Source organism: Zingiber officinale, chromosome 2A (genome assembly GCF_018446385.1).
Source record: "Zingiber officinale cultivar Zhangliang chromosome 2A, Zo_v1.1, whole genome shotgun sequence".
Taxonomy (NCBI): domain Eukaryota; kingdom Viridiplantae; phylum Streptophyta; class Magnoliopsida; order Zingiberales; family Zingiberaceae; genus Zingiber; species Zingiber officinale.
In genome coordinates this window covers 109,464,074-109,489,965 of record NC_055988.1, presented here as the reverse complement: position 1 = coordinate 109,489,965, position 25,892 = coordinate 109,464,074, and the positions used below count along the sequence as shown (strand labels likewise).

At 35.7% G+C, this 25,892-nt stretch overlaps 1 protein-coding gene across 2 annotated transcripts in view; it reads left to right on the top strand.

Moving 5' to 3' along the window:
• Positions 1 to 3,079: 3,079 nt before the first annotated feature.
• Positions 3,080 to 25,892, top strand: part of LOC122041905 (probable thimet oligopeptidase) — a 75,349-nt gene continuing 52,536 nt past the window's right edge. The window contains exons 1-7 of one of the 2 annotated variants that reach the window (XM_042601774.1): positions 3,080 to 3,319; positions 5,808 to 5,929; positions 13,464 to 13,627; positions 13,775 to 13,865; positions 14,301 to 14,480; positions 18,947 to 19,027; positions 22,530 to 22,610. In XM_042601774.1, coding sequence (XP_042457708.1) covers positions 3,193 to 3,319; positions 5,808 to 5,929; positions 13,464 to 13,627; positions 13,775 to 13,865; positions 14,301 to 14,480; positions 18,947 to 19,027; positions 22,530 to 22,610 — 846 coding nt within the window. In that variant the 5' untranslated portion in view covers positions 3,080 to 3,192. Of the gene's footprint in view, positions 3,320 to 5,807; positions 5,930 to 13,463; positions 13,628 to 13,766; positions 13,866 to 14,300; positions 14,481 to 18,946; positions 19,028 to 22,529; positions 22,611 to 25,892 lie in introns of those variants that run through there. The other variant, XM_042601775.1, reaches the window with a different exon arrangement.

The following is a 25,892-nucleotide window of genomic DNA, read 5'->3' as shown; positions in this document are numbered from 1 at the left end:
AAACTAAATTTTAAAAAAATAAATAGACGTCCCTTTCATAATTTTATCTCAAAAAATACTTCTGGATTTCATATTGATTATAAGCTACAGAGCAATTTCCATATGTAGAAAATATTGATTAACTTTTACCACATATAGCTGTTAGATATTGTAAAAGTTACATACTATTTATACGTGCTCTATCATGATTAAATTATGTGTCATGGAGTTAAAATACCGTTTTAATCAAGTTATCGCTCAAAAAAAGTAAAATCAAAATGATATAAAGTCATCATTGTAGTAGCTAACAACTAGACTTTACAATGTGTAGAAGTTAGAAGTTATATGTTATCTTCTACATTATTGATCGTGATCAAATAATGTCCATTTGAATTGTAATAAATATCATAAAATCTTTATCATTTATTATACTTGTTAAATATTATTTTAACCATATTATCACTCATAGATGCAAAATCAAAATATATAAAATCACTCTTGTATTTTAGAAGCTAGTTGCTAGTTTCTATATGATATGGTCAAATAATGTAACAGTATTTTGCATAATTCGTATAAAATGGGATGCCCATTTAACTTTAATTGAACACGGGGCATCCGTCTAACGATTTTATAGATGATAGGTACCCTTTTAATTTTTGCCCAACATTTTATTGGTGTCTTTATCTAAGGTTAAATCTTTATTTATAGAGTGATAGAATGAATTTTACTTATACTTTTAGTACGTAATTGATATCCTATTCGATCATCCAACTACGACTAATCATTTTCGGATGCCTCGGCCATTTAATCGTAGACGTGCGTCGTGGACGGATGATCGGACCGGATAACACCAAAAAGTATATCTTAGTGTGTTACTTCTGGAGGGAGATAGAAGTAATCAATTAAGATTGAAAAACTCTAGTCAAGACCATTTTCATTGATTGCTTCCATAACTCCTCCCAGCGAGGACACTAGCAAGGTGTCATAGGCTTTTAGTGATTTATCTCATTGTCTTGTATTTAATTAGAGTGATAACGGTCCAATATTGTTGGTTTCTCAATTAGATGCATGTAAATAAATACAGGAAGTATTTTACCATACCATAACTACTATTTACGGGAGAGATCGGACATCACATTTTATACCGTTAAAAATTAAATTCAAAATTTATGAGAACAAAACATATAATTATCAACTGTACCAATGGACATTGTTTTGTATTTTAAGATCAATTTTTTATCGAATCCCATACATAAGTTTTCGAAATATTCAAATCACATACTATAATTTCAAAATTATTAAATCACGTATTCACTTTCTATTTTATTCTCGTCCTAAAATCAATTCGATTAGAAAAAAATCAATTCGATTAGAAAAAAATCAATCGACTAATTTTTTTCCAATCGAATTGATTTCTTTCTATGAGTTTTAAAAAATTCATTAGTAAGTTTGATCATAATTTATTGATGGACCTAGAGACTTCTGAATGACATAAAATTAGTTTTTATATATTTGTCTAGTTCTCCTAATTGTAAAAATACTATCAAATATCAATTTAATTTAATATATTTAGAACAGTTATTTTTTAAATACGAATGTATTAAAAAAACTAATTCGTTTTCACAAAGTCATTGCTTAATATATAATGGATTAAATTGATGTTTCATAGTATTTTTACAATAAGGAGAACTAAACGAACACATAGAAATTGATTTTATGACATTTCGAGGTATCTAGGTTCATACCTAGTTTCAGTTAAAATTGACTGATGGACCTAGAGATTTCGAAATATCATGAAACCAGTTCTTATATATTTGTTTAGTTCTCCTGATTATAAAAATGTATCAAATATCAATTTGACCCAATATGATCTAAATCGATTGATTGATTTAGAGATCTTGAAATATCATGAAACTAGTTTCTATGCGCTCATCTAGTTTTTCTGATTGTAAAAATGCTATCAAACATCAATTTGACATAATATATTGAGATTAGTGATCTTTTGAACACGAATTAATTTTTCAAACACATTTGTGTTTAAAAAATCACTACTCTCAATATATTAGTTCAAATTGATATTTAAGGGTATGAATACAATCATAAGAACTAGATGAACTCATAGGATCTGGTTTCACTTCATTCTAAATTATTTAGGTCCATCAATCGATTTTACCGAATGAATCTAAATTATTTTTTATTTAGGTTCATTTGACCATAGTTTCAAAAAAATGATTGCTTTCAATATATTGAGTCAAATTGATATTTGATAATATTTTTACAATCAAGAGAACTAGACAAACATATAGAAACTAATTTCATATCATTTCGAGGTCTCTAGGTCCATTAGCCGGTCTTGGCCGATACTGGTTGATGGACTTAAATACTTTGAAATTACATAAAACTAATTATTATGTGTTTGTCTAGTTCTCCTTATTGTAAAATTACTATCAAATATTAATTTGACTCAATATATTGAGAACAATGATTTTTTAAACACGAATATGTCTGAAAAATTAATTCATGTTAAAAAACAATTACTCTTAATATATTGGACCAAATTGATATTTGATAGTATTTTTACAATAAAGAAAATTAGACGAAAATTTCATGTCATTCTAAGTTCTCTAAATTCATTAATTAATTTTGGTCGAAATCGACTAATAGATTTTTTAAACAACAAAAAATTAATTTGACTGAAAAAAAATCAATACTGATTAATTTTTAATCAAATCGATTTAAGAGCGAGGATAAAATAAAAAGTAGATATATAATTTAGTAATTTTAAAATTAGATATGTAATTTAGATATTTTAGGAATTTATCAATAGGATTCGATAAAATAGCTGTTTTAAGATGGCAAAGATGGGACTGATTTATCTCTGGTCCACGTAATTTTTGAGCGCGTTAAGTCTGTGGCTCTTGGGGGACTCAGTACGCCACGTCAGCGATGGGCCGAGGTGAGACCACCAGCTCAAAATTTCCCATTATCCCTTTTCGAGCCGCTTCTTTGTTTGGTTCCTTCCCGCAGCATCCGGTGCGGGCACGATCTTCTCCCTCCATCATTAATCGACGGTGGATCTCGGTTCCCACCTTTGAACCTCGCCGCCCCGAAGGTTTTTTTCTTTTTCTGCTTCCGCTGCACGTCGGCTTCCGCGCTTCCGCAAACCCTTTTTCATCCGATTCCTCGTCTCAAGCGGGCGAAAGGCTCGGTGCTATGGCGAAGGGCAAGAGGGAGCGGAGGATTCTGGCGGTGACGGGAGTCGCTGCCCTCGTTGCCGTCGGCCTCAATCTGCTCATATCCGCCATCAAGGCCCACATGCAAGGGAGGCGGAGAAAGCGAGGTACGACCAATTTGTTCTTTTGCCCTTTGTTTTTTGATTGGGTTGAACTTTTTTTTTTTGATCTCTCGTTCGTTGCGTTCTTTTTGCTATTTGGACCAATGCGGATGGTTCACTGGTACAGGCGACGAACAGCTAGGTAGTTTTGATATTATGTCTTGTATCGTGCCTTTGAATAATGTAAATATCATTTGGAAATCTTCATCATGCATTTCTATAGCTGTTGGATATGGAGGTTGTGTCGGGTCATGTTTTTCCAGTTCGACTTAGCAGAACAGTTAGGAATGAACTCCAATTGGCTTGCAGGATGGAGAAACAGCAGCCTGTTGAGATATTTCTTATAATTCGGTGATTGTTGCAACTTACTTGATTGCAGGTGTTATTTGGGATTCTGATCTAGTTCAGGAGAAGATTGATCGATTCAAATGATGCTATATTTTTAATTCTGAACTTTGATGATAGTCAGAGTGTGCTCCCTAATATCTCATTTCCTGGAAACTTATGTTTCTAGTTATTTTATACCAATTCAAGCACATGGTCATATCAGTTATCATATATGTTTAGTAAAATATATAAATTCTGTTATGTGAAATCTTCAATTTCTGTGAGAAATTTGTTAGGTGATGCAAGGTTAGATGTTCCAAATAGGATGGTAAAAATGGTATAATTTGAAGAACCCAGAAGAGTATAATTTAAAGGGGAAACAATTTTTTTTTTACATTGTAGCATTTATTATGAGAGCTAAAGCCATGAGTTTGAAGCCCCTCGTTTGCTATCTCTCTGGTTAATTTTAGTTATTGTGTTCATTGTTTTGCGGGCTCTCAACTCACAATCCAAGCTCGAGTTGGCTAGACTGTGAAAGGAAAAATGCTAGTGATGGTTAGATAATGATCCTAATTTGTGAAAATTTTAATAAAAATTGGGTTCTTTTTTAGTTGCATAATCTTGGGATAAGTGTCTTGCAATTGAATCTTAAAATTGTATCAGTACTGAGGGTAGTTGAGTAAAGTACCTTAGTTAAATCAGTACACCTTTTGGGCTTGGGCTAGTACAATCTAGTCAATCTGTACATACAGACAGTATTATTGTCAAATATGGACATAAATTGTGTTCTTTTCTAACAATTGAAACCCTTTGGGATGATGGTGGCCCAATTAAACTTTAAGAAATATATTAGTCTGTCTTGTAGAAGTACTTATCAGTTTTCATCACTGTAGAATCTTCTGCAAATTTATTTGTTTTCCAATGCAATGTATAGCTTTAGTCTCCTGACCAGTAACATGATAAGCTTATCAAAAAGAGCAGAAATGCATAGAATCAAGGGTACCTGCTAGATACATACATTTTGACTCACAGTTCCATATGGGTTCATGTTGCTATTAGGTTTCACATTGCCACTCACCACTTTGTCATGTGTGCACAGTGACCTTGAGAAAACTTCCTCATAAACATTGGAGAACAACTTGTTTATGGGAAGTCATTAGATACCCTTTCTTGCCTTCTTGACAGTTGCCAAATTTCAACTTGCTGTGGGAAGTTATTGGAGGCCAGCCCATGGTTTGCAGGACGTCATGAGAGATTGTAGAGACAATTGAACAAACATATCCTCCCTGTTCTGGGATGTTTTTGACTTCTTTGTCCTCTCTTTATTTCTTTCGAAGTACATACTACTTTTAAAACTAACTTCCTTGTTTTCTCTTTATTTTTTCTTTTCCTAGTTATCGTTCCTTGTAAACATGCCTAAAAGTGGTGCTAAGGGAGGTGTTGTCTTAGAAGCTTGCTAGTATTAACAGTTAGTAACAGACAACCACAATTAAGTCAGTGCACCTTTCGGGATCAGTCTAGTCTTCCTGCTCACATGAGGAGCAACAAGAATATGCAAGTATGAAGTGAGTCCTTCACTAATGGTTTGCTTTTGGGATATGTGCTGGCCCAATCAAATTATAGAAACTACAGGTATTAGTGCCTTCAATGGGAGTAATCATTTCATAGTGGTCTCTCCCAAGTTGATGGCTAAGAATGTCTCTTGGTCAATGTTGCTCATTCTATCTGTTTGTCTAACTAGCATCAAGGCATTCTTGATAATAAGGTTGCATGAAAGCACCAAGTAACCAAGTTCCTTGTGGGCTTTTTTACTCGATATATTTATCAAGGTTCATAGATGTTAATAGTCGAAGAAGAACATATACTTCAAATAGTCTACATTTATGCACAAGTTTGAGTATGTTTGTCATATGAATATATGACAGAGAGGGTCAAATTGTGACATTCGATTATATGTCTATTTATCATTATTACTACAATTTGAGATATCTTAGTTGTTTTTTTTCTGTAGCAAAAATAGAGGAAATTTCATACTTTAAAAGACTTAAGTCTATAAAATGCATTGTGATAATGGCAGGTTTATGTTTCCTTTATTTGGGGGTTTTCCGTTGACAGAGAGTGCAATCTTTGACACAGCAACACTGATATTTTTCCCTTCAAATGACAGATGTTCCTGGATTAAATGTTCTTGTTAATCTCTCTGCAACAGAGATCCACAAGCTAACTGATCAGATAATCGCTAGATCTAAGGAAGTTCATGATTTGGTTGCTTCGGTTCCTCTTGAGAAAGTATAATCTCTGTTCATGCCTTATATGATTTTGTTTGCATGTTAAAGCTGCTTATTTTCCTTATACTATCATTAATAATTTCCTGTCATTAGAATAAATAAGTTTTGGTTCATAATGCTAGTTAGTGAATGAGATACTATATTTTGAATCCATATACACTAGTGCCCGATACGGATTGGAGCTTGCTAATCCAATTGTCCTAATACCTATTTTCTTATTCACGCTAGTGCCCCTGCCTACCTATACTTTCATTTGTTCATGTGATCTTAATTGTCCATGTAGTGCTGCCTTAGGTGTGACTTTGACTTTCCTTCCGCACACAACATAATCCTATCCTATTCTATTGCTTCGAAGTGACATTTGTGCCCTATGTTGCTTTTGATGCGTCACTCATCATTTTTTTTACTTGCATTCTGAACCTTGCTACCTTTGCTGCTTGCTATATGTGACAACCTCTACTACTTGTGAGGTGATCGCATGCATTCCTATTATCCAATGACACGACCATGTGATTGTGCTACTCTTGGTATGCTTTTTGTGTTGCCCGCACCATCATCTTCAGTAGCATCTTGCTTAAATATCAGAGACCACATTAATATCCTAATGCTTTCTGCTAGATGGTGGCATTCATCCAACTTGGCAGCAAAAATTGAGTATTCTATTGCAGCAAGCAATGTTCTATTGGTACTTTCTGAAGGTTGGCATGATTCTCTAATCTCTTCATTCTTAGACTATTCTCATTTTTATTCTCATAGCTTCTATTTTTTTATTGATGGCCTCTATTTTCTTGAGCCATCTTCTCATCTCTTATGACCTTTTGTTCTACCTAAACTCTGAAACTTGATGGATCCATTAGAACTAATATCAAACCAATAGTTCGAACAATTTTGTAGACTCTGAGCTAATCTTTGAGGTTATCCTTGTCTTTGAAAGGATAACCATCTCATTTCTAAACCTTTCAATGTGAATGCCACTATTAAATTTCATTTGGTGTTGAAATTTCATAGTTTTTTTCTAGGCTTCTCAAGAATATGGAATGAAACATCTTCTCATTTGTGATGTCTCTCTCTATATTAGAGATATAAAATGCTCTACTCTAATGTGAATGACACTACTAAATTTCATTTGGTGTTGAAATTTCATAATTTTTTTCTAGGCTTCTCAAGAATATGGAATGAATCATCTTCTAATTTGTGATGTGTCTCTCGATATTAGAGATATAAAATGCTCTACTCTAAGTGTAATCTCATGAGTAGAATGTCTCTCACTTTATTTGGTAGGAAGCTATTTTCATTTAAAACAAGGCGCTTGGTAAATTCATGAGTACTTTGTTTCTCCAAAAGGCAAATGAATTAACTTGTCATATGTCGTTATATATCTACCAATCTTAAATTTTGAAGCAACAATGTGAAGAATTTCATTTAATGAAATGCTTGTTTAGTCTTCATGATTCCAGTCTTATTGGGTGGTTACATTTGCTTGTAGATGCCATGATGCTATCGCTCCTATGCTTTAGTTCTATGTTTCATGCTTCTATTGCTTATACACATGTGGTATTCAAGTTTCCTTCTCTAAATCTTTAGATCATTGCTCATTATGTTGTTGCATATGCTGGCTGAGTGTTTTTTTTTGAAGGGGGATAAATACAATTGCTAACATGGTTATGTGGTTCAAAATGTTCGTTCCTACTCCACGGCTTAAAAGTCTTTGATGAGTTTCACCCAAATACCCACTAGCTTTCTCCTTCTTGGATCCTTACAAAGGTGGAGAAATCTCTTACACAAATCTTCTTACAAGATTAAGAACAAGTGAAAGCTTAGAAGATCAAGGCCGAAAATACAACAAGGGAGTGTTCAAGAGATTAAAATAATAAGCATAAACGCTAGCCCTTGTAAGCTCTCCAAGGTCCTCCTTTTATAGCCTTCAAATGTCTCCAATTTCACTTTATTGTTCATTCATTAATCAATCGGCTGCATGCCATTCTGGTTGACTCATTTTTCCTATTGCATTAGTCATCAATCTGCCTATGAATCTTTGAGTTGACCACTCCAAGCCAACTATTACTTGAGTTGACTGCCTCTGACTTTAGTTGATTGATTCCAATCCAGTTGATTTAGCCACAAATAGAAACATTCTGTTTGCTCCACTGATTAGCTTTAGTCGATTGCATAATTCATTCAATCACTAGTCACCAGTTGACTTAATCTATCTTTAGTCGATGGGATCACTGACTATGAGCATTCTAATGATTGAGTTTTTACCTAAGTCAAGAGCTATCCTAACGCAAGTTAGAGTTACCGATCTTTCAATTTGCACAACACATTTAAGACTTTATCTTTAGAGATTGATGTTCGCCCATGAAACCATCTCTCATTAGGTCATAAGCCTCTTGGATGCACTAATCCCTTGGCTCACTCCATTTGCCATCCTTCGCTCTTCACCTACGTAGTTGACTTCCTCAGGTTACTTGTCAACACTATCACTTTGATGCTTTTTGTCCGTGGTCCATGTTCCATAATATCCTTTTTTGATCTCAAGTGAATCTTGAGCCATAGAGCTAATCACTAATCTTGGCCGCACTAAGTGTCCGCACCAAGTATTTCCATGGCTTCATAAACACATTAAAAACATAAGTAAAACTAACTTAAACCTTTGCTCAACACAACAAAACCCATGGTCGAGCCCAAGGTTTAAAATCTCGACCCGTGCCGAGGTTTCAGCCTCACATCAGAACGATACGGTTTTGGTATCGTGTCGATACAATTTCAGTATTTTTTTATTTATATATAATAATTATTAGATAAATATGTTTATTGTGTATAATTTAAAAATAAGTATATTGATTTTATATAAGTTCTCAATTATTTAACAACTTAATATTATTAGAAAAAATAATTAAATATAGTTAAAAAAAAAATGATAATCAGTATATAAATTAACATAGATGCTATGTTATATATAATAATTATATAAATTAATTATTTATTCATTTAATTAATTAATAATTTAAATAATATATATTTAAAATAGTAAAAAATATCAGAATATCAATTAAACAATAAAATAGTAAAAGAAATACAAAAAAAATTATCAGAATATAAATGTGATTTATTAGATTTTTTAAAGATTTTTTAAATAAAATTTAAAATAGTAAAAAAGAATTATCAGAATATCAATTAATAAAATTTATTAATTTTTTTTAAATTTTAAATATATTTTTTATATATTTTATTGGGATAATTTAACTAGGAGTAATAAAAGCCTATTCGAAATACCCCATTTAAGTTGGGAAATGCTTGAATTAATTAAATCAAAAGCCCTAATTTTCGTTCGTCAACTACGACCACGGGCATTGCCTGCGTCTGGCGGCACTGGAGGCATCTCCCGACGCTTCTGGCGGTGCCAGAGGTGTCTCAGGATGATTCCAGCGGCGCCGCCTTGTGCTTATGTGAAGAGCGCCTTCGGGACATCACAGGCTTTTGCGAAGGTGCCTTCGGGACGTCTTGGTCCTGCGACTCTTTTGGCTGCACTGGTGTCCTGTAACAATGCCACGATGCCTCCGATATGCCTATAGTCTCTTTTAATGCTCAAATTGAAATTATACCTATCTGAAGAGCGGTCGCCGCCCTTCTGTCGCGCGTGACACACGCGATGACGAGCGCAAGATTGTGGCGCGTTCTGTGCCGGTGTCACTCCCGCAACGGAACAGTTAAACCCGACCATTTCGGGTGGCACAAAATGAAATTTCAATCTATGGTCGAGCCTGACCTAACCCTTTGTTTGGGAGGAGGTGAGGGAAGGGGAGCGAAGGGTAAATAAGGAGAAGGGGAACTCCAAACCTTGTTTGGGAGGGAGTGAGCTAAGGAAAGGTAGAGAAGGGTAAGCTCTAACCTTCCTTCCCCATGAAATGGAAGATTTTCTTACCCCCAAATTTAGGGTGTAAAGAAAGGTAAGGGGAACTAAAAAAAATTTGTTCCAATTTTATCCTATTTTGCGATGGCCTCACCTTCTTTGCCATCGATACCCCTGTGTCGGCTCTGGCAATGTCGAGATGCTCTCCTTCTTTGAGACCCTTCGTGACGCCTACAAGAATGCACCAAGGAAGGACAACATCGATGGGGAGGTGCTCAACTGGATCCTCCGGGTGAGATCCGGTGATAAATCGAGGAACTGTTCGAAGGATGATGGGGCTCTCAAGATTGAGGTGTTCCTGGGGTTGGCGTGCGCGCGCGCAGGGGGGGGGGGCATGATTTCTCTCAGCTTGAGCTTGAGGCTCATGGGTGCAGTAGCACGCTTGGAAGTTGCGGCGGCGGCGGCAGCTGAAGATCGTGGCTGCTGTCGATGTGCTGCTTGTCTCACGATGTTCGCAATCTGTTAGTGATATGCTAAGGTTTCCAATGCGTTTCTTGATGCTTCTTGTCGGCATTCTCACATCTTCAATCGGATTGATGGTCGCCGGCGATGTTCTGAATCTCCTTGTCCATGTATCTTTTGGATCTGCTCCACCCCAAAACACTTATTTTTTCTTGTAGATATCGTTCAATCAGAACCTTTGTCTGCTATAAAACATCAACATCGAGCAAGGATTTCTTCGAGCCAAGCTTGATGGCCTCAGCCATCACTAGCAGCTTCTTCTCATAGAGTCTCTTGGCCTCTTCATTTGTGTATGTTAAAAAGTGAGGATAATTTTATAATTTTTTATATTTAACTTTTATTCCCCTTCCTTTCCTCCCAAATAAGGTAATACATGTTAAGTTAATTAACCTTCCCTCTCTTCCAAACAAGGGGAACATAAATACTTTGCTTCCACTCCCTTTCCCTTCCTTCCCCTCCATTCCCCTTCCATTAATGAACCTTTGTCACCCCATCCAAACAGAGGCTTAGGGTACAATTGCACCAATACTTTCCATCTTGTTTTTATTATGGCATGCTATCATTGCTTACACAGTCATTCTTTCATTTGTTGTGCTTCTCAAGGCATTGTTGACAATATTCAACAGATGTAGAACACAAAACCATCATTCCTTGACATTGCACGGGCTGTGATGTTTCATATCTATGTGTTAGGACCTTCGGATGCGGCTAGAGAGGGGGAGTGTGAATAGCCGACCTCAAATTATCGTTTCTTCCTACAATTTAGGTTAGCGCAGCGGAAATACAATGTAGAAACGAAAGTGGAGAAGATCAAACCTCAAACACGATGATGTAACGAGGTTCGGAGATGATACTCCTACTCCTCGGCGTGTCCGTAAGGTGGACGAAGCCTATCAATCCGTCGGTGGATGAGACCCCGGATAACCGGCTAATATGTACTCCTTCTGGGTGGAGAAACCTCGCCACAATCTCTCTTGCAACAGCAAGAATGGAGTACAACCAATAGAGAAAGAAAACAAGAACAATATAAATGTAAAAACACTTTGCTTGCCTTCTCGTCAACTAGAGTTCGATGAAGCAGCAACTTCACGATGTCAACAGTAGTTGATCACCCAGTCGAGGGAAGCTCACACGAAGCTTCAGGAATAGGGAGCTCAGCAAAGCTCAGATCGCAAGAGTGAGGAAGAAGCACTTTTCGTAGAGGCGCTCAGCATCTGATTTATATCTGCACCTGCGAAGAAGAAGACAAAGAACAACACAGAAATCTAGCCGTTGTGGCAGCAAGGCCTCGAACCGATCGGGCTCCACCTGTTCGATGCGGAGGCTCTGATCGATGTCGTGGACCGATCGAGGCCTAAGCGATCGGTCCCGGACCGATCCCATACTGTTCTCGTTTCGATCGCTTCACGGTCGATGCGTGGACGATCGGTGAACTCTGATCGGTCTGGGCCGTCGGATAACTCGATGACCTTTGTTTGGTTCTTGCGATCGGTCACCGACCGATTAGATAAACACGAGTATCTGGATCGGTCTGCGACCGATCCATGCCCATGTTTAGAGCTTCTCATCCCTAAATCCTAAGGCCTTCTTGGTCTTGAGCGAGCTCAGGCCTCTCGGCCTAGTGCGGAGAGCGAGCTACGAGGCCCTCTCGACTTCCATGTTCGGTCCGAGCGAGCTACAGAGCCCTCTCGGACCTAGTCAGGAGAACGAGCTACCGAGGCCCTCTCCGACTTCCATGTCCGGTCCAGAGAACTGCCGAGCCCTCTCCGACCTAGTCGGAGAACGAGCTACCGAGCCCTCTCGACTTCCACGTCAGGCCGAGCGAGCTACCGAGCCCTCTCGGCCTGGTCCGGAGAACGAGCTACCAGCCCTCTCCGACTTCATCCGGTCGAGCGAGCTCAGGGCCCTCTCGGCCTAGTCAGGAGAGCAGCTACCGAGGCCCTCTCAGGCTTCATCCGGTCCGGAGAGCAGAGCTCAGGGCCCTCTCGACCTAGTCAGGAGAACGAGCTATCGAGCCCTCTCCGACTTCATCCGGTCCGAGAGCGAGCTACGAGGCCCTCTCGACCGTGCGGTCCGAGGCAGAGCTCCAGGCCCTCTCGACCTAGTCAGGAGAGCAGTGAGCCCTCTCCGACTTCCCATGCCAAGCTTCCATACTTGGACTTCTCCCGTGCCAAGCTCCCTGCTTGGACTTTTCCGTGCCAAGTCTCCATACTTGGACTTTTCCCGTGCCAAGCTCCCTGCTTGGACTTTTCCGTGCCAAGTCTCCATACTTGGACTTTTCCCGTGCCAAGTCTCCATACTTGGACTTTATCGAATCAGGTCAACTCAAGTCGGGTCAACCAGGTCAACCTTGACCAAAGGTTGCACCCACAATCTCCCAAGTTTGTATTCTTGTCAAACATCAAGATACAACTTTTCTATTCTCGTCAAACATCAAAATACAACTCGAGTCAGGTCAACTCGAGTCGGGTCAACCAGGTCAACCTTGACCTAAGGTTGCACCAATACTATGCACCTGAACTTTTTTCATATTCTATCTTATCAATTGGGTTCCAGTTTCTGGCCCTAGTAGTTAACGCTAAAACTCACTTCTCATATCATTATCTTTCAGTAGTCTTTTTTTCCTTCACTACCGTGCCTTTGGTTGCCTATATTTTGTTTGTGCTCTTGGATTCAAATGTGACAAGTCCTTTCTCTTGTCTCTGTATTCCTTGGGGAACTAACATTCAGAAGGGCTATTGGTATTCTGATCCAATAGTTTACTGTGCAATCTTAGTTTACTAAGGACTCTGTTGTATGCTTGCACTATTATAACCCTTGGTTTCCTTCCATTTTATGTGTCATCTCACTGGATTTTTGCTTTTATGAAATAAATTGTGAGTTCAATTACTAAATTGTGAGCAGTTCTACTTTATTGATGGTATACTACTTCAAAATTTTCTTACATTACAGTTCTCTTTCATGCCTCAAAAGTTAAATTCTTTATACATGCTTTATTTCAATCTTAATCATCCTCAAGCTTTGTTCCTTTGTGATGGCAACTTTAGTTATTTCATCTTGTTGGTATTCCACACATACTTTTGTAGCCTGAGCTGTCACGACCACAGTTATACCATTGAAGCTACAGTTAAATTCAACTTATAGAAAGTACATTTTCCAGGTCTCCTACATGAATACTATCTCCCCTTTAGCAGAATTAGAAGCTTATCAGTTCCCAATGGTGCAATCTTGTGTCTTCCGTAGAATGGTTTTCATCTCAAATGATATTCAGAAAGCAAGTATGGAAGCTGAAAGACGATTGGATTTGCACTTTTCAGCATGCAGGTCTGATGTTTTCCCTCTTAGTTATTCAATGCGAGCCTTCTAAATTTTTTTGACTAGGCCATTGCAGATAGGCCACTGGAGCTTTGTTTTTATATTTTATGTTTATCTTACATTTAATTGCTATTACTTATCATGCAAGGTAACCAGAAAGCGTGAGGATGTATACCGTGTCATTAAGGCTTTTGCTGATAGAGGAGAATGGCTAGGTTACGAAGCTAAAAGATACACCCAATGCTTGGTATGGAAACTCTGGTTTTAGTTTTAAATGATTTATGTTTGGTTATATCATTATTAGGTCCTTAGTTATTTTGATTTGGGCGTTGTGTGTAAGTGTAATTGTTCACTTTCTAATACATCAAGTTCTCTTTTCGTCACAACTAAAACCGTGTTTATGCCATTAAGAGGATCATTTTTTAACATGGTTTTTGCTTGTTAGTAAAAGTTGCAGGGAAATGATTGCCTCAAATTTTAGGGTCACATATTTGCTTTCTTAAATAAAGACTGTCAAAATTTGTCAAATGAAGCTGATATGCTTTGTAGTGTCCTCAAACAGTTCATTTGATTAGATTTTTCAATTTTATCTATTCTGGTAATTTTGGCTTTAGTAATGCCAACACCTTTGTCTGAGTTTGTATATTTTGTTTTTCTCACTCCTTTCTCACTCCCATGACAGGTTGAAGAGTTTGAACGAAATGGTGTTTGTCTTAATCCAAGCAAGAAAAATGAATTGGAGAGTTTGGGAAAGCAAATTGAAGAACTCAGTTTCCAGTATATCCAAAACCTTAAAATGGACAACAGTTTTCTCCTTTTAAGTGAAGCTGAACTTGCAGGGATGCCTCTTCAATTCATTGAGGTTAATTCTTGTGATTTTTTTTTTTTTTTGTGAAGATTATTTGTTTTAACTTTAATGTTATTATTTAGTAGTCTTTTTTACTATATGATTTTTCATTTTTTTTAATTGACTAAACCCGCCAATGTCGGTCCCAAGCCTGGATGAAAATGGGCGAGGGTTGCGCGTTAGGTTGCCCGCCAGACTTTTATGCAAATGTTCAATGAATGGATTTATCAAACTTTCTTTTTTAATTGACTCCCCTGATTTTACTAGTTGACATGTCATTTGAAATTCTTTGTTACATACTAAGACCATCTCCAACCCACATCACCAAATTTGGTGTAATTTTTACACTAAAATGGTGCAATTTCAGCACCAAACACTATTTCAACTCCAACCCATCCACCATATCACACCAAAAAGGAATATTCTTTAGAATATTCTATTATTCTTATTAATTTTTTTATATGATAATTATTATATTTAAAATTAATACTTCCTTGATATTTTAATTTTTTTGAAATTCAGTATCCAACTAATATATATATATATATATATATATAATTTTTATTTTAATTTTATTATATAATTACTCAGGCATAAATATATTTTAAAAATATTATAAAATCACACACAATTAGGATAAAATATTTTACTATTTTATATTTAAAACAAACAAGGATACTTAATTGAAAATACAATATTACAAGACTTTAACTTTCAGAATGCTCAATTTTATTGTATTATGTTTATGAAATTAGTGATAATTTATAAATGTAATTATAATTAAAATATATTAAATAAAATTAAAATAATAATTTTAATAAATTAAATATTTACAAATATACATATTAAAATTTAAATATGCTATTAAATACACTTAATTTAAATTTATAATAAATAATAATTACATTTAATTATACTATAAATAAAGATAAAAAAATAATAATTATTAATTAATTACATTTTATTTTATAATAATATAATAAAATTAAAAAAAATTCTCTCCATCACCAAATATGGTGATGTGAATAGTGCAACACCATATTTGGTGTTGCACTATTCACATCACCATATTTGATGTGGGATTTGGTGTATGAGTTGGAGTAATTTGGTGTTAAATTTACACCAAATTTGGTGTTTTGGTGATGGGTTGGAGATGCCCTAAGTTTCATAGAGAAATTTTCTCTCTGACCGTTATTTCTTTCTAGTGCTGGGGATTGATTGAGAGCCTTGTGTAGCAATGTCTTTCAATAATTGGTAAAATGCTTATGTATTAACATTTCTGCTATTTATAGTGTTATCAATATATATGTATACTTCTTGAACATGGTCTTGGTTCAGGTTCTCTGTTCATTCTCTGATCCATGATTTGTGACTTTTCTTTTGATGTTGGTGAAGCTTGATGCATGTATTTTAGTGTGGATCCTGTCTTGCACTCATTGATGTTGTCTGCATTGGTTGTATTGAATGGACAAATCAGAACCAATGGAGAAAGTTACAATTGGGAAGAAAAAAGATTGTTAGAGTTTGAGATTATGCTTATAGGAGTTGATAAATAATAAGAGAAAAAGAGAGTAAATATCAAACTCAACAATTTATTTCAGATGAGACATCATAAACTATGATGCAACTATCTTGGTAACCAAATGCAACTGTAGGCAGAAAAACACACTAGAAAGACATCATAGTGGGGTTTCAAGGAGATGTGCATGAATCATCTCTTAAGAATTGGATAGCAATAACAAGTTAAAATTACTCCATTTTATGCATCTTTAAGTCATCATTAGTTATATACCTAAAGGTTATCTGTAACGCCCCGGCCCGGGCGGGCCCCACCCGGACCGAACCAGGAATGACACCAGAATTACCTATCGGTTTGATGACTAGCTCCACAGACCACCGAAGGTCCTTTCAGCGTGCTTTGTCCTCACTCGCACGCACCCTGGAAAACTTCCCAGGAGGTCACCCATCCTCAGATTTCTCCAAGCCAAGCCAAAGTTCTTAAGTTTGGGCTTCCGAAAAGGAAGGTGCACCTTGGTGATATGGATAGTACCATCTAACCTTTTAAGTCATACTTAACCAGAATCTCAGAACCGGAGTATTACAATCACCCCCACTTAAAGACACAACGTCCTCGTTGTGTTACCACAAATCACACCACAAACAAATCCCAGAATCTCCCTCGCTAGGTGGTGCCCTGGGTGCTCCTACCACAGGCGCACTCACGGTGCACCTGGTGATATAGATAGTACCATCTAACCGGAAGGCAGATTGAACCAGAATTACCTATCGGTTTGATGACTAGCTCCACAGACCACCAGAGGTCCTTTCAGCGTGCTTTGTCCTCACTCGCACGCACCCTGGAAAACTTCCCATGAGGTCACCCATCCTCAGATTTCTCCAAGCCAAGCACGCTTAACTTTGGAGTTCTTAAGTTTGGGCTTCCGAAAAGGAAGGTGCACCTTGGTGATATGGATAGTACCATCTAACCTTTTAAGTCATACTTAACCAGAATCTCAGAACCGGGATATTACATTATCACCTATCTCAATTTTAACATCTCACTCATTTATCAAGTATTATAATACATCATTGTTGATCCATTTTAAATCACAATCTCATTTGATTATAGTGAAATGCAATAGCCACACCCACCAACCACAAATATCTCACCTAATAATGGCCTAATAATGTGTACAAGAATGCACCAACAAATTCGATAGTGTATAATGGTTGGAAACTCTTTGTCAACACTAATGAACTAGCAGACCGAAATTTGCTTGAAATGCTAGGATTGAAGTCCTAGATCTAATGATTTGGTTTAATATTTTCACCATTATCACTTTTCCACATCATTAACTGCCTTAATTTTAATCACTGTTGTTGCACATTTACCATTTCTCTTTAAGTTCATATACATTATTTGCCAACTTGATGTTCACAATATGTATATGAATTTCATACTAGGATCTACTCTAGATTTCATTTGTTTTGCTTTCACTTGCTAATTAATGCCTTATTGAATGCTTGAACATAATCCATTCACAAGCAAAAGAATGCCCACAAAGACTAACAATCAAGGAAGTTTACAGAGGAACAAGGGCTCCTAGTTGTAGTGGGTGACCAAGCTCGATCTCGGAGCTTTACAGTGGCGTACAGAGGCATAAACAAGTAAATTTGGAATGCGTAGGTTGAGTTGACTGAAAGTGCTTCCCTTGAGTGAACTGCTAAATCGATTGAATACTCTGCTAGGAAATTGAGTGTTCACTGTTGAAATCGAGTTGACTAAAAAAGTTGTTAGTTAACTCAATAGGATTTGAGTTGACTGGAGACCTTTTGACTTTATTGGATTGACTGCAGCTGTTGTACAGTTGGTTGCAACAACTCTTTATTTTAAATTCCATTTTCAGTCGGCTTAAGTAATTCTAAATGTAGTCATTGGATAGTGGTATGAGGTTTGTCGATACAAACAATAGTCACATTTATTCTCGATACCTATGCATAGATATCAGGCCTTGGCCCCTCTTCAGTGTGGTCGAGATAAATGTAACTGAGGGCTGCTGGAAGGCTACTTTTACAAGCCCTAGTAACATCTTCCTTTGTTCTCAAAGTCTTCATCTTGCAAGAAGACATTTTTTTGTAAGGTTTCTTCACTTCAGCCAAGGATATTTTCATAGTGAGATTGTGGGCTTGATCCACTGAAATTGATTAGGCCATGGAATTCTGGGTCTGACCATTTAAAGATTGATTGTAAGTGTTGTGTTCCTTCTTTGTGTTCATTTATCATTTTGTTGTGCTAACTCTAACACGAAGAAACACACAGGCATGACAAGTATGCTAATAGCTTTTTTTGGCCTTGCATAACTGTAAGAGAAAGTAAGGTTTCTATTTGCAGTCAAGACTCTATTCATCCACCCTCTAGCATCCAGTTATACTTTCCATCGATCCTAATAAAATTGCTTGATTGTTCGAGGAGGTTAACTTATGTACTTTGAAAAGGGAGGATTTTGAAGGTTTCTATTTCTATGACTTTTTTGTTTTTGTTTTGTCAGAAATGGAATTCTCCTCAATTATTTCATAGTATCCATTCATTCAATTGTAAGTTTTAGAAGTATTCTGTAACTTGTGTGTAATCTAAACCTAATTGGAAACCATTTTGAAAAAAAGAAACTGGAGATTGGAAAATAATCAGAACATTTGCTTTATATCTTTGGAATGATGCATCCTTGCACATTTAGCTGCTTTGGAGTTGGAAAACATTTCAGCATTTGAAATTGCAAACGAAAAAAGAAAAGAAAAACCCTGAAGTTGTCATCAGTGCCTTCTATTGTTCCTACAAATTGATTATTTTAAGTTCTTAAGATACATTATCTTTCACTTTATATTTAGGAATCTATACATGACACTCACTTTTATATTTATCTTGATCTCATTTTTGAAGTTTGCAATTAAGTTTTTTTCAACTGCCTATTGTCTTCTGTTAGATCTTGGAGAAGATGGAAGATGGAAGAGTGAAGGTTTTCTTGAAAAGTTCTAATGTTACTCCAATACTTGAGCATTGCAAGGTAATATAAATATTGTTTTACCTTTAATAATGAACTATAGAAATTCTTGTCATTGTGGATTCTCAAGCATCTTGTATCTCATGTATACATTTTAACTGCTATTCAGCTTTGGAATATACTCAAAATTTGAGCTGGTTGGTTCAGCAGGATGCTCTTCTGAGACACTTTATTTTTTCCATGGATAGAAGCTGATTTTGACTGTTAATCTTCTAAAAATTTGCTATAGTCACTACAGTTATCTAGTTATAGAGCTACATGGTGTATTACTCATCACCACAGTTATCTAGGTATAGAGCTACATGGTATATTACTCGTTGAATGCTTTTGTAGTTAAATAGGTAGACTGCTTTTTATCAAGTTGCCTGAAGTTTTTTATGAAAATTTATTATGAATTTAAGACTTCAACTGGCTAGGGCTATAAACAAGTCGAGCCAAGCCGAGCTTTGGGGCGTTCAAGCTTGTTTGATAAGGTAACCAAGTCGAGCTGAGCCGAGCTTAAAATAAACTAAGCTTTTGAAATGAGTGTTCAAGCTTGGCTTGGTTTATTTTTTATGAGCTTGACCTTGTTTGAAGCTTGGCTTGAGCTTGGTTCGTTTAGATGTTATCAAGCTCTCAATTCAAGCTTGGCTTGAGATTGGTTCGAGCTTAGTTCGTTTAGATGTTATCAAGTTCTCAATTCAAGCTTGTTTGATTGTTTGAAACTTTTAGTCGTTTGATTGGTTATTGAGCTTGATAATTTAAATTTATTTTATTTTATTGTTTATTTAGCATATTGAAAAGAGTCGAACATTATTCACGAACGTTAACGAGTTGAATATATATGTGTTCAATCTTGTTTATTTAGCTTAATGAGCTGTTCAAGTTTGTTTGTTTAATTAATCTTATGTATATTGAACGAACATAAACAAGCTCTTACCAAGCTGAACACCAAGCTTGTTTACGAACGCTTGGTTCATTTACAACATTACAACTGGCCATTGATATTATAGAGATAAAAGTTGTTGACTTACATGCATCATGACAAGGTTGGCTATTTTGTACAACTGAAAAAGAAACAAACAAGTAAACAAGGATGATTGTGTTGGGTGGAACGATTAAAATTTACACAGTGAAGAATGATACCTAATATTGGCCAGCACGGTAATCTTCTGCTGTGCTGCCTGAGTCAGCAAAATATTGGCCTACTGGATTAAATTCACTTTCTTGTCCGATAGTGGTTGAGACAAAAAAAGGTTATTGGTGAGGGAAGAAGTTGCTACCAAAAGACAACATTTTGCAATATGTTAAGATTTATAGTTGGGAAGAACACTACAACTGCTGCTGGTGGAGAGCATTGAGGAAACAGCCAGACATGGAGAAGAGTTAAAGCCAGTGGTGTGGAGCGGAGCGATCACTATCCCCATTTTCGATCTTGTTCTAGTGGTTAAGGGAGGATGTGTGCTTATTGGTGTGTTTGAGTGAGGCAAGTAACTCTGGGCAGAATAGCGATTATTTTGCGGATTGTATTGATTCCGTTGGTTTGAACATGAATGCTAGAAACTATCTTCTAAAACCTATTGATTTGGAAGAATACCAGGGAAACGGAAAATAAACGATATGGTTGAAAAATATTATTTATCCTAAAAAGTAACAATTGTTTAAATAGACCTAAAGCCGTAAGATGCAAAAGAAAGGAAAAAATCTTAACAAAAAGAAAATCCTAATAGAAATAAAAAAATCTTAACAGACTTAAAATCCTAAAAACCCTAAATGAAAATCCAAAAATGCAAAAGAGGAAAATAACTCTAAAAAAAGATAAAATCTTCGGATCCTCCTGCATCACAAGCATGGCCGCGGGTAGGGATGTAAATGAACTAAATAGTTCGCGAGCTATTCGGAGCTCGATTCGATAAAAAACTCGTTCGAGTTCGTTCGTTTATCTTATCAAGCCGAGCTCGAGCTTGATTTCGAGCTCGACAGTTTTATCGAGCCGAGCTCGAGCTTAAGGATATTCGGCGTATGAGCTCGCAAACATATTCGTTTATAGGCTCGCGAGCCAAAAAAATGAGCCTTAAACCGAGCCAAAAAACGAGTTCTAAAACGAGCCAAAAAAACGAGCTCTAAAACGAGCCTTAAAATGACCTTTAAAATGAGTAAAAAAAACGAGCCAAAAACGAGCTCTAAACGAGCCCGAGCTCGCTTAACGAGTTAGGCTCGTTAACTTTGATAATCGAGCTAATAACGAGCCGAGCTCGAACTGTTCGCGAGCTTGATAATTCTAAAACGAGCCGAGCTCGAGCCTTGTGATAAAAGCTCTATTCGAGCTCGAGCCGAGCTCGATCCCGAATATAACTTAAACGAGCCGAGCTCGAGCCTAATACTGTTCGGTTCGGTTCGACTCGTTTACATCCCTAGCCGCGCGGGACACTTGTAATAGGAGAGAGGGAAAGGAGGTATGTTAACAGCCTCATGAGTGTTGGTTAGGTTAAGGTAAAGTTTAATAAAACTTCATAATTATATAAGTGAATTGATAAATTAGTAATCGATGCTTTTATTTAAAAATGAATTGATTAATTAATAATTCTGATTAGTTATTAATTGATATTCTTTAATTTGTAACCTAAAAATAAATGTAAGTTGCATGAGTATAATATTAAAGGTATAAGCTATCCATTTATAGATTTTCTTCTAAATAAGATTTATTAAATTAAAAATTTAATTTTCTTATAGGATGATACTTTACCTTGCAAACAAGTTTAATTCAGTCCTAATCTACAAGCTAAGGTAGATAACCATTTATTGTTTTGCAAATGCCTACGAATTTAAGCAACATGCAAATAAGGAAATTGAAAACCTTGAACCAAATATCGTAAGATATTTTTTTATAGAAAGCCAAAAATTAGCACAACCTTTTTGTCCTTTTTCCTTCATCAGGAAGGTTTGTCATACCTTCCGTGTTGTGGCAAATTTTATTTTTTTATTTATAATCAAGAATTAGAAGGGGAGCCTTGGCGCAACGGTAAAAGTTTTTGTTTTGTGACCAAAAGGTCACGGGTTCGAATCATGGAAATAGCCTCTTGCAAAAAAGCAAGGTAAAACTACGTACAATGGATCCTTCCTCGGGACCTCGCATAGCGGGAGCTTTATGCACCGGGCTGCCCCTTTTTTTTATTTATAATCAGGAATTACTATAGCTTATTAGCTATGTTACTAAGGTGATGTTCTTAATTTTAGTTGAAGAGATGAGGATTCCTTCTTGCCACATCTATTTTCTTTTTCCAATTTATAACATTTTATGCAATCTATGTCCACATTGCATGATCATTGATCATCTTTTTTGTACTCAAATTATTTACTCTTTTATAAGTCCATTGTTTTACTTATCATTCGAGCTGGGGGACTTCTTTTCTTTGATTAAGCTTGTTTTTCTATTTATGATCTCATGTACTAGCTAATTGAGCATAAATGTCGTGCATTTGTAATTGGGTTCGTTGGTTCACTTATTATGGTTTTTCCCTTACAGATTAGGTCGACACGGAGGTTGATTGCTGTGGCTTATGGTCAGAGATGTGGAAAAGAAAATCTTGATATCTTAGAAAATTTGGTAAATTTCAATTAACATGAAATTCCTTGAAGATTTTGTTTTATGATAAATCTTTAAAATTTCTTTACAACTATTGACATGTATGCACTTCTGAATCTCAAGCTAGAATTTATCTTTTCTCCACTGTGTTTAGTGAATTCTACGCTTAACAAACTCCATCTTTGAATGGTCATGGTTGTTATGCCATGATTTAAATTATCAGCCATATGGTATGGACATTGTTTTAAGCAAGTGCTTCTCCACAGGCAGCTTGTTGGACTGCCTTCCACCATGTGGGCTTATTAGGACAAATCTATTTCTTTTTGTCACTTCTTACTTCTCTTCTCTTTTCATCCTTGTCTCTATTGAAACCATCTTGGGCCCTTGCCCTTGTCGTGACACACCTCAACCCGCCCCTTGCCATTGCGAATAATAATTTCCTTTGGGCCAAGTTATACCCACCTATTCTATGTGAGCAGAAGCAGCAACATAGTGGACGAGTAACATCACCACTGCATGACTAATTAATGACAACACTGCTAAACCTTTATATATATTCTTAAACGTTTTCTTTGAGTTCTTTTTCCCAACTCCTTTAAATTTAATTATATGCTTAGATATGTAAAATGTAATCCCAATTTTTTTTTAATATCCACACTATTATAGACCAATCTTAATAATGACCATAGGCATTTGATTTTGGGTGAACTCTTGTTTTTTAAAAAACCCACCAATGCTGGTCCCAAACTTGAATGAAAAAGGTTGAGCGTTGTGCTAGGTTTGCTAGCCATAGATGAATGTTCAATGAATGAATCCATTAAACTATTGTGTTAACGTTAGGTTATGCTCCGGAAAGAACATGTTGTAAGGTCCGACTATAATGTTTTAGTAAGGACCGTTACATCTTCATAAAGACTTGGGTGTAGTGTTAAAGATGCAACATTTTTCATACCTTATGTAGGATAAGAACAAATATTATAGGAATATTGTCTTAGATTTGGAACATGAACATTTATTTGTAAAACACCAGAGGTAGTAAATATGATGATTAGGAGAAAAATTAATATTTTGTGTTTACAAAAGATAAAATGGGCAGGAGTGAAGAAAAAGATGATAGAGAAGTTTCAAGTTATGATACATATAAAAGAGTAAAATAAGAAATGAAGTACATATTTTTGTAGATAGTTCATTAAAAGACGAAGTATAATTTGATGAAGATACTAAATATAGGTTTTAGGAAGAGACCTAAATGAGGTAGTATAAAAAATTTCGCTAAACAAGATGATTTTAATAGGAGATCTAAATAGGTATGCATGAATAAGAAATGAGGAATACAATTGAGTGCATGAAAGTTATGGTTTTGGAACAAGAAATGAAAAAGTAAAAACTATATTGGATTTTGTGAGAACATGTAAACTATATAATAGCTAACATGTTTTTCAAGAAAAGAACACTTGGTTACGTTTATAAGTGGGAATAATAAGTCATAAATTGACTTTCTTATGGTCAAGAAGAAAGATAATTTTTTTTGTAAAGATTACAAAGTTATCTATAGAGAAAACTTAATTACCCAATAAATGTTAGTAATGTTAATTATGCGCCTCAAGCATAAAATCAATTGAAGGAAGATGTGCATGACTCTTAGAGTCAAGTGCTTGGAAATTAAAGGACAGAAAGACAAATATATTTAAGGAGAGACTAGGAGTACAAGTATTAGGAGAAATATATAGAGACTCAAATACGATATAGGATAAGAGGATATTAAATTTTAAAATGGTGCCCAGGAGCGTGCTCGGTGAGTTAAAAGAATGTGCGCCACCGAATAAATAATTTTGATGGTGGAACGAGAAAGTAAAGTTAAAACAAACAACTTATAAGTTATTATATACTTGAAAGAATGAAGAAAACTTAAAAAAGTATGCAGTAGCCAAGAAAAAAACTAAGAAAGCGATTAGTGAAGTTAAGAATGAAACTTCTATCGACTACTTGATACAAAAGAAGAGAAAAAACATCTATAGAATAGTTAAAATGAGAGAGGAGAAGACGAGATTTTACCCAAATATGATGCATTAAAGTTCAATGCAATAAGGTATTAATGAATGATCAGAAAATAAAAAAGTGATGAAAGGTGTATCTTCATCAATTTTTTAATGAAGATTTATGTGACCAACTTAATTTATATAATTTAAATAGTTCAGAGGAGTATAGAAGTTTAAATTTTTATTATAGAATTCAAATTTTAGAATTAGAACATACTTTAAATGAGATATAAACGGAAAAGTGGTTGGACCGGATGATATTCTGATACAAGTATGAATATGTATAAAGAAGTCGGATATTGAATGACTTACAAAGTTATTCAATTTGATATTGAAAATGGAGAAAATGTTTGATCAGTGGAGCACTTTTTCTTTTCATTTCGATATTGCGCAATGCATGTTTTATGTTGTTTTGCAGTATGATTGTGGCATTATAGTTTAGTCTTGAATGATGATATAAGTTCTAATAGAAGAGATCTATAAACTAGGCTTGGTTAGCTACTATTAACATAGCCTTATGCTTTTTGAGTGAGTGGTTGAGCCTGATAACTTAATATAACTTAGTAAGTCAATTCTCTTATCTAAGCAAATTATAGCACTTGAGATCAGAATGGACCACAATTTAAAATATTGACCTATTCCAAAGTATTGGTTTGTGACAAAATGATATGGTTTCATTAATATGTTGTGTTGACACTCGATATGCGTTAGTATACTTTTAAGTATATCAAGATCAATTTGATTGAGTTTGAATCCTATAATACTCTTTTATTTACCAAATAGAAATGGATATCAAATTAGAGCATTAGTTCTTACAACATTCTTATGGGACAAATCCTATTATCTTTCAAGATTCAAATTAAATAATACATCTATAAATATATATTGGTTAAGAAAGTTGGATATGAACAATTAGAATGACACAATTAAAATGACACAATTAAAATAGGTACATAATATGGATTTATTTCGTTTTCTCTTACTTCGATGTAAGTCTGAATTATTGTTGTGGGTACTTCTCTTACTTTTTAAGGCGTTTCGTTTCCTCCTTTTGATGAGTAGATGAAATGATTGATAAGCCATTTGAAAAGATTCTTCCTATTTGGGTTGGCAAAAGTGCTCGCTTCGTTGGCTTAAGCACGAGGCACAAGCTTCACGCTTCTGAGAACTCGGAAGCGCAAGAGGTCCAGGAAGCGTGCGCTTCACTTCGCGCAAAAACAAAGCGTTCACTTTTGGGTGAAGCACAAACCTTTCCTCTTTTGTT